The 11,666-nt window shown below is 42.8% G+C and overlaps 1 protein-coding gene and 1 non-coding gene across 2 annotated transcripts; one reads left to right on the top strand and one right to left on the bottom strand.

Annotated features, from left to right (window-relative positions):
- Window positions 1–908: 908 nt before the first annotated feature.
- Trnav-aac (transfer RNA valine (anticodon AAC)) lies at window positions 909–981 on the bottom strand. Its single transcript has one exon. It is a non-coding gene; the product is annotated as a tRNA-Val (tRNA).
- A 574-nt stretch (window positions 982–1,555) lies between these two features.
- On the top strand, window positions 1,556–4,785 carry Actrt3 (actin related protein T3). Its single transcript, XM_026394987.2, has 2 exons — window positions 1,556–2,530; window positions 3,028–4,785. Exons 1-2 carry the CDS (start codon window positions 2,331–2,333, stop codon window positions 3,944–3,946), a joined length of 1,119 nt encoding a protein of 372 aa, XP_026250772.1. The 5' UTR covers window positions 1,556–2,330; the 3' UTR covers window positions 3,947–4,785.
- Window positions 4,786–11,666: the final 6,881 nt, after the last annotated feature.

Here is an 11,666-nt window from a genome sequence, read left to right as displayed (position 1 = left end):
TTAGGGTGGATTCTTTCCTATTAACTGTGGATATCATGAATCTCAAAACTACAACTTAAATATTTATTTTATCTTGTGGTGCAGGGCTTGCCTCTCATGTGTGAGGCACTGGATTCAATCTCAGCACCATGTGTAATCAAATAAATAAAGGTCCGTCAATAACTAATAAAATATTTTTTAAAAAAATTCTGCGTCAGCCCGCGCTGTTATGCACGCCTGTAATCACAGCGGCTTTGGAGGCTAAGGCAGGAGGATCTGAGGTCAAAGCCAACCTCAGCAATTTAGCGAGGCCCTTAGCAACTAGGTGAGACCCTGTCTCAAAATTTTTAAAAAGAGCTGGGGATGTGGCTCGATGGCTAAGCATCCCTGGATTCAGTCCCCAATACCCCCACCAATAAAAAGACTTTAAGGAATTTAACCTATGACTTTATTTTGAAGGTTAATCTCAACTTGAATTATTTCCTCTTCTTTCCGTGAGATTTTTTCTACTAGCTTCTTCCTGCTCAATGGATTTCCTCTTGTATGAATCAAATTTGTGAATAAAACCACAGCCGTTTTGTAAGAAAAAAAAAATCTTAGACTGGTTCTGTCTTAATTATCTTTTTTCTTGGTTCCATTAGGAAGGGGTCAGAACCATTTTCCATAATTTATTGAGAAATACTTATAAACTTAATATAACACTATATATAGTACAAATTCAATTTTTTAGAATCTGGGGCAGTTCTTTCACGTGGCGAATCTCCTACTAAAACATTTGGTGAATGAATCAAATAACGCCAAACTGAAAAGTTCAGACTCTCAAAAGTTCTGCAGAGTTGTTATTAAAATCACATGCATGGAAAAAGTGGATACTTAATTTTCATCTTTGCTTTGTTACTGATTTAAAAAAAAAAAAAAAAACTCGCTGTTGTTTCCGCCCGGTTTCGAACCGGGGACCTTTCGCGTGTTAGGCGAACGTGATAACCACTACACTACGGAAACCGAGCTGTTGGCCGGTCTCCTCAAAGTCCCTGAAGTCTATGTTGCAACATGCAGTTTCACCTAAAGGAAACGGAATTGTTTTAATAGTTAGTGGACAACAATATGTCTATATAAAATAACAATCACCCAGAAAATAAAACCACATGTTCAATTGAACAGTACTCAAAGTATTTCGAAAGTTCGAATTTGAGTTGATTTCCTTGCAGAGCTCCCGGGACCGCTGTAAAACTCAGGCACCCGCTAATTGCCAGTTCTTTGGGCACACTTAAAAACCCATCCCCACCCTTCCAGATCGTCAAGCTGTTCAGAATCCCGGGCACGTCCTGGGGCTTTCTTTTTTGGGAATGCGATCCCTGAGCGGATACCCACGTTCCAAAGCCCGCGACGGGTTGCTTCTCCGACCCCCAATGCTCTTAGTCAGCCAGTGACAAAGCAAACCTTTCGGCCTCGTGGAAGAACGTGTAAATACCGTTTTGATTTCCTTTTAGCGCTCCTGAAGACCAACCAAAATTTCTAATTTGTGTACTTATTTTAAAATTCCCTAAAGGGTGTGCCAAACCAGACACCAAGTACTTTGTTTTTGAATACGCAATGTACTTTTTTTCTCCATATGACCTGCGGATGAACCTCACTTAAACTACAAAGAGGCAGACGCATACTTATGCCTAAAAATCAAGACTAAAGACTAAGCTTCCAAAAACCGAGGGATATAATGCGAAGACATTGCTATTTAAACCAAACCAAAAGAAAAAGGAGGAGATGTTTTGTTGTTTGATAATTTGTTTTAATTGCGTACGTTTTTAGAAATCCCAGGCAAGAAATTCAAGGAAGCATTGCCCAGTGCACAGAAACAATAAAGTGTCTAAAACTCGGCAATTTTCTTTTCCTAAAAGTTGAGCCTTTCAGATACAGGACACTGCCTCCATGCTGCGACCACTTTCCCGGTTTCCAGGGCGCCTTCCAGAGCTTCCCGCGGACTCTAAAACGCACACGCCTTAAGTAGAATTCTAGGACTTTGGGGAACAATGTTTTCGTGGTTTTTCAGAGTGTTGAGAAATGCACCTGTGAAGGGGTAGATTTGCTATCTTTGGGGATTTTTTTCCTAGTATTTTGGTATTCCGCGATTCCAGGAAGCGGAGGAGTGGCAGTCGCAGGCTGCACCGCGGGGCTCACCGCGGGAACCCGTCCGTGGGCCTGTCGCGCTCCGGACCGGCGGCCCGCAGCCACGGGGCTCCGACAGGACTGCGCGGTGCAGGGCCTCTGTGACGCGGCGTTCCAGGCCGCTGGCCTGGCAGAGCCCAAAGAAGGCGCGGCCTGGGACAGCAGGCGGCGGCGACGGCGGCGGCGGCATGAACTGCTACCAGCTACCAGTGGTGATCGACAACGGCTCGGGAGTGATCAAGGCCGGCCTGGCCGGGAACCGGGAGCCGGACTTTGTCTACCCGAACATTGTTGGCCGCGACAAATGTCAGAACTTGGCGGCCGACGGCGCGCTGGAGCTGTGGCTGGGTGACCAGGTGCAGGAAAGGAGACATTCGCTGTCTATCAGGTACTCCCTCCTCCCCGCGGGCAGGGCCGGCCTCGAGCCTAGAGAGAGGGGGCGGGCTACGGTGAAAGAGAAAGAAGTGAACACCGGAAAGCCTCAGCCTGAGACCTAGGGTACCAAACATCTAAAGGCTTTTATTTGTTCTCTGTATCTTCACAGACTTATTCAAACGTGTAAATAAAGCTATAGCTCACGATATACAAGTTCCTTTAATGGTGTTACATAATTTATGGTGCTGTTTGTCATTTGGAGTTTTATCTTCAAATAACTAAATAGTATAACTACTTAAGTTATACCATAATTTGGGAATTTTCCAGTTTTTTAAAATTACAGTTGTATAACTGCAACAGCCACTTCGGCTGACAGTTACCTCCTCTGAGAGGCTGTAGCAATTACTGCCTAGAAAGGGATACCGATAATATAGGGACTAGTTGAGGTCTGAAGAAAGCAGAAACTGGGAAAATTAAAACCTACCATTTATCTTATTGCTCTCCCTACAGCTATCCTGTGGAGCGTGGTGTCATTACTTCCTGGGGGGACATGGAGATTATGTGGAAGCACATCTATGACTCTAACCTGAAACTAAAGCCCTGTGATGGCCCAGTCTTGATTACAGAGTCAGCACTGAATCCACTGGCCAACAGGCAAAAAACCACTGAAGTATTTTTTGAACATCTGGGTGTTCCTGCCTTCTATATGTCCATCCAGGCTGTGCTGGCTCTCTTTGCCGCTGGCTTCACTACTGGCTTGGTGCTGAATTCAGGTGCTGGGGTTACTCAATGTGTACCCATCTTTGAGGGTTACTGTCTGCCTCATGGTGTAAAACAGCTAGATCTGGCAGGCTTTGACCTTACCAACTACCTTATGATGCTACTGAAGGACCATGGCATCATGCTGCTTAGTACTACAGACAAAAAGACTGTTGAAAGCATTAAGGAAACCTCTTGTTATGTGGCAACAGACTATGAAGAGGAAAGGGCCAAGAAACCTGAGTGCATAGAGAAAGTTTACCAACTACCTGATGGGAAGGTCCTCAAGCTCCATGACCAGCTCTTTCGTTGTCCGGAGGCCCTCTTCTCTCCGTGTCTCATGAACCTCGATGCCCCTGGAATTGACAAGATGTGCTTCAGCAGTATAATGAAATGTGATGTGGATCTGAGGAATTCCTTCTTCTCCAATATTATCCTTGCTGGGGGATCAACCTCTTTCCCTGGTTTAGACAAGCGGCTAATTAAGGATATAGCAAAGGTGGCACCTCCTAATACCTCAGTGCAGGTTACAGTTCCCCCAGAAAGGAAAATATCAGTATGGATGGGAGGGTCTATTCTTGCATCCCTGTCTGCTTTTCGGGACATGTGGATCACTGCTGCAGAATTTAAAGAAGTTGGACACAATATAGTACACCAAAGATGCTTCTAAAATACAGATAAAATGGTCAGAAGAAAATGTTTTGAGTATTTGTGGCAGAAAACTTTGGATATTATGTTTCTGGGAGAACAGAAAATATTTCAATTATTGGGATGTCCATGTCTGTTGCATTTCTATAATGGGGGAAATAAGAATGGTGATAAGGATGGAAAAATTGATACTTATTGAGTAGAACCAAGATAAATGCTATAGGAAAAACTATTCTTGACCTTGGGGAGCTTATGTTTCCCTTGGCATGAGACCAATAGGTGGTACAATGTGCTATGTATCAGATGAGTGATAAGATTTAAGTTTTGCTGAAGTTTAGGGAAAGAAGGTTGCTCTGGTGAGGAAAGTCTTCATAACAGAGGTATAACATCATGGATGGGGTGGTATTAGATAGATGTTACAGTGGTGAGTGGGCAGATATCCAGGTGAGCATCCTGGATATGAACAAAGCATATTCAAGGCAAGTATAATAGACAGGTTTCATTAAAATGAAGAGCTCATAGGGATCAGAGTGAGAGCTATGACTAGGAAAGTAAATTAAGGCAAAGACTTAAAGGTTTTAAGTGTTAAATGACTTTTAGGCAAAGATTTAAAAGTAGTAGACATAAGGGAATTACGTTAAAGTGAATGTGGGAGTAGTTTGGAGAATAAATTAGACTGGGAAGGCCCTGGAGATTCAGTGATCTCATTTGGTAAATTATATAAAGTAGTCATCCCTTTTACTCCAGATTAAGAGCAATAGGAATTAAAAAGAATAAAATTATGAAAAACTGACAAGACTAGGTATCAAGTTAGATATGAAAGGGAAAAGAAGTTCTGAAATGACCTGGGTAGCTGAGAGAATGGTGATAGTATTGACATATAATTCAAAGTTTTTAGCATATGATTTGTGAAAAGTACTGTGCCAAGTGTAATAAATGCTAAATCAGGAATCAGATTCTGTCCTTAAGATGATGAGACTGAGTACAGTGGCATGAACTGATAGTCCTAAGTTCTCAGGAGGCTGAGGCAGGAAGATTGCTTGAGCCCAGGAGTCGAGAGCCAGCCTCGGCAACATAGTGAGACCTCATTCCCCCCACTTAAAAAAAAAATATGTGTATTAGTTGTTGATGAACTTTTTAAATTTTATTTATGTGTATATGATGCTGAGAATTGAAGCCAGTGCCTCACACATGCTAGGCAAGTATTCTACCACTGAGCCACAATTCCAGCTCTAAGACCTCATCTCTTAAACAACAAACTCTGGCAACCTCGTAGAACAGACAGAATTCATTTATACCTAAATTATAATAATACATGGTAAAAAGTGATTTAGTGTCCCATGAGAAGTATAAAATGCTCTAAGGATCCAATATTAGTTGAGAGCTCAAGGAAGACTTTCCAATAGATTTGATTTGGGGCTAGGCTTGAAAGACAATGAGAATTTATACCTAATGGAGTGCCTTTCCATAAGAATTTAGGGGCAAAATGTGTGGGTTTAGGTGCAGACTCTGCCAGCTACCAACTGCATGACTTAAAGCAAGCTGTTTAAACTTTATTTTTATTTATTTATTTGTTTGTTTGTTTTTGGTACCAGGGATTGAACTCAGGGTCACTCAGCCACTGAGCCACATCCCTAGCCCTATTTTTGTGTTTTTTTAGAGACAGGGTCTCACTTCATTGTTTAGCGCCTCACCATTGCTGAGGCTGGCTTTGAGCTTGTGATCCTCCTGTCTCAGCTTCCTGAGCCACTGGTTAAACTTTATTTTTTTTCAATACTGGGGTGCTGTACCACTGAGGTACATCTTCAGCACCCCTGGGCCCCCTTTGAGACAGGGTCTCAATAAGTTGTGTTATGCTTGAATTCGGGACACCCCAAAGACCACCAGAGACCAAGATCATGTAAGCAGCAAAGAGGTGTTTATTGCGAGCTAGCTTGGTCTTCCACATGTACACAGCAACTGGTGACGCTGAGAGGCTTTGCAGCAGTTTTATACACTCTTTGGGGAAGGCAGGGACTTCACATACATCATAGCATCTCTTAGCAAATCATCACACACCACGGGAAAATCATAAAACAACTCTAAAATATGATTAGCACATTCACTGGTGGGAACAAGTTGGGTAAGGATGATTGGTTAGTACAAGAGGAGGATTCCTTTGAATTGATTGGTTTAAGCCACAAGGGGTGTATGTGCTGAACTACGCGGTTTCTCAACACGTTATCAACCACCATAAACTACTGGGAAGGTCATCTGGCATCCCAGGTATTTTCCCTGTCTCATACTGATTGGTGGTTGCTAGGGGGTTGCTATGGGTCCTCACCTAGCCTGAGTGAGTCTGGGACACCTGGCTCCAAAGATCTCTCCTGTTATTTGTAGATAAGCAACTCAGCAGGGTGGGTATGTGCCTGTGGGTCTTTCCAAGGACAAGGGTCTTTTCCCCTTCCTTGGACAGGCTTTGCTCTGAGGTAGAGGCTGGTTTTTCAGTTACTTTGCCTGGCCTTGAACTTGCAATCTTCCTTCCTCAGCCTCCCAAATTGCTGTAATTATAGTGTGCAACACTGGAATCCAGCTATTTAAACATTTTGAAGATAAATGTCCTCATCCATAAAATGGGGTTGCTGATTCCTATCTGTCTCACAGGGTCATTGTGAAGTTCAATGAAATAATGTACTTAAGGGATTTTTGAAACAACTTTTTTTTTTTTTGCTTATAAAATTAAGAGAATTTACAGGCCCAGTTCAGATATTACTCCCTCCATGGCATCAAAATGATTCCTTCATATTTTCTAGTATATTTCATTACTTGTACTTCATATTTTCTAGTACATTCCATTACTTGTACTGCCCTCTTAATTTATGAAGTAATATCTTCTGGTTTGCTTGCCTCTCTCCCTCACTAGATAAGCTCTTAGATTTTCCTTTTCATCTCTGTCTCCTCTGATGCCTACTATGGTACACTCCTGGTAGCTATATTTATATATAAAACTTGAAAAGAAAGTGAGGAACCAGGATACAGGCATGCAAGAAATGAAAGATGGAGACCAGGCAGAGATACACACCAGAGTTTGTCAGAGCTGACAAATAAAGGCCATCTCTCCATAGACAGGCAAAACAGGCTTGGGGTTCAGGACTTTTATAGGGCAGGCTCAGGGATTAGAAACAGGTGGGTCCAAATGTGGGTGGTTAAGGGTGGGGTTGGTATGAGGGCGTGGTGAGCCTTTGGAAGAAATACCCTTGAGTGGGAGAGGGAAATTTTTCTTAAAATTGTGGCTGTCCAGATGTTAAGCAAGGTCCTTACAAAACTGACCATATAGCTACTTTTCCCCCAAGAGAACTGTAAGGCAAAATTTCTGAGCTGTAAAAAAAAAAAAAAAAAAAAAACAAGAGCAGGAAATAACTCCTTTGGCTTGAGTCAAGCATTTGTGAAGAGGTGCATTTTACTGATTGTCTGGATTGGGTAAAGTGTAAAAAATGATTATTTGAGGGCAGTTTTAACAGTTGATGCTCACACTCAACTAGATTCACAAGCACTGAAGACAGAATGATCCCAAGCCCTCTTTTTTTTTGGCATTCCAGTGGGCTTTTATTGAGATAAATTAACAAAAATAAAAATTTTACCAATCATCTTTTCTGAACCTTATAAACTCAAATGAGACTCTGGTCTATATACAGGTACATACAACATAAACATCCCATAAAAAATAGAGTCCCACTGGAACACTTGCCAATTAACAGAAAGCCAATTTTCCTTTTCCCAAAATGTTTTCAAATTTGAGTTTCCACTATTCATTTCTCAGAGGAACTGGTCCCTTGTGGCTAGGGACATTGGTGGGAATTCTCTCCCATTTTTACCAAACAAAAATTATTTTTTCAAGTTTATTTTGTTTCAAAAAAAATGGGAAGTGACTTTGTTTTGTCCAGACACTACTCCTTGGCAATCACTTGTTAAAATACCCAGCCCTATCCCCTCACTCACCCTGCCCAGCATTGTCTAGTACTAGAGAATTTAAATACACTTCTGTAGGAATCTTGTCAGCTGTGAAAGGGCAGAGTTCAAGTGCCAGGCTAACTCCCTCTGACCTCATGAACAGTTAAAACCTTTGGACACTTAACTCTTTACCCCAAAGATTAGTTTTTAGATTAGAGAATAGCTTTTCTTTGGAAGTTAAAACAAAACCCTATCTTTATGAATATAAAGCAGAACTACACAAGCTCATCAAAGTCCACATTAAGTTCACCAAAAAGCTGACTTCAGCTCCCACAAGGCCAATTACTTTCCAACTCCTCATTTTATAATTTGTAAAGCACTTTAAAAAAGAAAGTAGGACTAATTATACATTATCTAATTTAAACTTCAAAAACTTCAAGAGATAAATCTTATTTCCATTTCACAAGTTATGAAATCTATATTTAAAGAGGTTGAGATTTCAGTTTAAAGTGATCCAAAAGTAGCTTGCATGGCTAATCCAGGCACACAGTCCTTAATCTTGGTCTCTTAAACAAGAACAACCAGCCTAGAATATCCTGTAGACTCCAGCCTCTTCCATGAGTCATAGGTATTCCTTTTCAGGTGAAATCTAGGGAACAAAATATGAAATTTCAGTTTTAGTTATATTTTTCTCTGTCATTAACAATCATCATAAACCAAACTCTTATTGTTGCTGAAAGCTTGATCCTTGTTCCTGATGCCTATGCATTGAGGACGTGGTTTTGAGAAAAAGGAAAAAGAATGTTTATTGCTTTGCTAGCAAAGGAGAAACACAGGTGACCCCCGTCCCAAAGGCTGTGATACTGCCTGTCAGCAGGAACACAAACGTTTTTATAGAGGTGTTTCAGAGAAAATGAGATTAGGGAAATGAAGATCAGGGAGGGGTAGTTTAGGGAAAAGAAGATTGGGGGGGGGGATGCAATTTTCAAACCCATAAGGGATATAGTCAAAACATCAAGTGAACCCCTGTTACATTATCATTTCATTTTTTTGAAGGAGGGCCAACAGTGAGTTTTCCCAACTGAGCACAAGTAAAATTTAAGATCAGCTGCCCAGTTATACACCAAACTACATCATACTGGCCATTGTAAAAACCTACCATTTGTGGTGCATTGATCCTATTTATCACAGCACAACCTTACTTTCAAGCACTGTCAAGGACTGAAAGCCTTTCTTTCCTAAAAAGGAGACGTGGAGGTGTTCTTTATTTTTTCTTTTCAGGTACTGGGGTAGAACCCAGGGCCTCATGCACACTCTACCACTGAACCATATCCCCAATCCAGAGAGTTGGTTCTTATGTGTGAAGCAGGGCTAGGGATGTAGCTCAGTAGTTCAACCCTTACCTAGCACGCACAGAGCCCTGGGTTCCATCCCCAGTACTGCCAACAAGAAAACCAGTTGTACACTCACTTAATAAAACCCATCTTCAGCACAAGAAGCTGAAAAAGTTCTTCCAGGTATAAGTGGGCAGGACAGGAATTCGTATGCTGCCCAGGAATCTGTTTTCATAGAGGTCTCAAACAAATGTGGGAATTGGAACTAGAAATCACTGTTGGGTTCTCGGCCCTATTTTTTTATTTTTTCCTGTTAACTCCATCTTGAAGTGAAGGAACACAGCATCTGGTCCGTTTGGAGACAGAAAAAGGCACTCCGCCTACTGGCTCTAGAGAAAAGAAAGCAAGCCTGCTCCATTCTTCCTGGTACACTCTACAAGCCCTAGAGACAGACCTGGCCATTTTCCCCCTAACAGTGGCTTCCCCACTACCCTCGAACTGAGGGGTGGAGGAACGATATGTGAAAAGGTTCAATAAATAAGACCAGAGCAGTGTCCTGGCCGCCCCACACTCTCATATATACAGTAATCAGAAGAATCTTAAAAGACATTTAAAAGAAGAAAAAAGCGTTCTGAAGCACAATTGGTTTCATCTTTAAAGTACAGTAAAAGACCACACCGCGGCTTCCACAGAGGGGGAGGGGCGGTGCTTGCCCTCATGGCCGGAAATGCAATCTCAAGAATTCTCCCCCATTCTGCGGCCAACTCTCGCGAGATCTGTGGCAAATACTTAGCCAATCCGCGCAGCGACGTCCTCTTCCTTTATAAGGTGCTGCTGCACGCTTCCCGGCGGGTTGCGGAGGGTGGGCCCGGGAGGGGTGGCGGTCACCCTTTTTCTAACCCTAACTAAGAATGGCGTAGGCGCCGTGCTTTTGGTCCCCGCGCGCTGTTTTTCTGGCTGACTTTCAGCGGGCGGAAAAGCCTTGGCCTACCGCCAACCACCGTTTAGTCTGGAGCAAACAAAAAATGTCAGCCACTGACCCGTCACCTCTCCCGGGGACCTGCGGGGGCTCGCCCGCCCTGTTCCCGCGCCCCGCCTAAAGGCCGCGGTAGGCCCGGGGCTTCTCCGGAGGCACCCATTGCCGCCGTGAAGAGTTCGTCTCTGTCAGCCGCGGGTGTCTCGGTTGCGAAGGGCAAGGCTTAGGCCGTCTGGTCGCAGGAAGAGGAACGGAACTGGTCCCCGTGCGCGGTGCGCTTCCTTGAGCTGTGGGAAGTGGACCCGGGACTCGGTTCATACATGCATCCCCTATGGAATGGCGAACGCCGGTTGTGCTGTCCATAGTCCCTCGCTGTCAGTGGTGGGCTTAGTGACGCCCCGGACCTAGAAAAGTGGACTAGAGTGCTTGTAAATTTGGCAGGAGACGTGGAGCAACCTCCAGAGTTGGCCCAAATTAATGGGCAGTGACCTAAGGTTGCCAACTAGACGTTCCCGCTTAGAGGTTTATTTTGTTCCCCCACACCTTTTGTTGCCCTTATTCTTGCATTATCATTTAGTTCCTGAGTGCGAAGTGTGTTGGGGTTTTGTCCTTTTCAAGGTATGCAGAGCAGTCCCTTAGGCGTGGAAGAACAGTGTGTAATGTGCACGAGCCTGTGTAAGATTAAAATTTAAAAAAATTATTTTTTAGTTGATGATGGGTCTTATATGCGGTGCTGAGAATCGAACCCAGGGTCTCACACGTGCTAGGCAAGTGCTCTACCACTGAGCCACAACCCCAGCCCCAGATTAAAATTTTTAAAATATTTTAGTTGTAGGTGAACTAAAAAAAGTACCCTTTAAAAAAAAAAAATGTGTTGAGGATCCAACGCAGTGCCTCACTTAAGCTAGGCAAGTGCTCTACTACTGAGCTACAACCCCAGCATGAGATTTTAAGTTTTTAACTAAAAGTTCTGGCAGTTTTCTAAGCGGAATCTTTGTTCCTTAATGGTTTTTACATTTCATTTTTAACTCTGACTTTGGATGTAAGATATTAAATGGAGAAAGAAGGAAAAAATTAGAAAGGAATATATACCCTTTCTCTAGTCCATCTCCATTCATACTCCCTCCCAAGGTATTGGGTCTGATTTTCTTTCAGTAAAGGAAATGAACTGATGGCCAGTTAGGTTTAAAAAAAAAAAAAAAAAAAAAACCCACACAAACAGGCTATTTTTTCCCACTCATGAAAAACTCCAAACTTTAGGTGTGATTCATCATCCTAATTTAGTGCCTTTACTTCCTTAGAATCACGTTTCTAGGTTACCCTGTCTGGGAAAGCCAGGAGCCTGCATTATGAAGGCAAATCATCAGGGTTATACTCAAAGAGCTCTAATCTTGATGCTTTTGAGGGTTAGCAGATGCCAAGTTTGAGGCCAGCTTGAGCAAGAATTTAAGGAGATGCTGTGAGCTGCGGGTATAGCTCAGTTGATAGAGTGCTTGCCTTGC

This window comes from Urocitellus parryii, chromosome 2, assembly GCF_045843805.1.
Source record: "Urocitellus parryii isolate mUroPar1 chromosome 2, mUroPar1.hap1, whole genome shotgun sequence".
NCBI classification, from domain to species: Eukaryota; Metazoa; Chordata; class Mammalia; order Rodentia; family Sciuridae; genus Urocitellus; species Urocitellus parryii.
This window is presented reverse-complemented; position numbering and strand designations above follow the sequence as displayed.

Bases quoted from the DNA above. Each gene is read 5' to 3' on its own strand.
- Actrt3 (XM_026394987.2), top strand. From the start codon at position 2,331: ATGAACTGCTACCAGCTACCAGTGGTGATCGACAACGGCTCGGGAGTG. The intron at 2,531-3,027 runs GTACTCCCTCCT...CTCTCCCTACAG, and splicing joins AGACATTCGCTGTCTATCAG to CTATCCTGTGGAGCGTGGTG.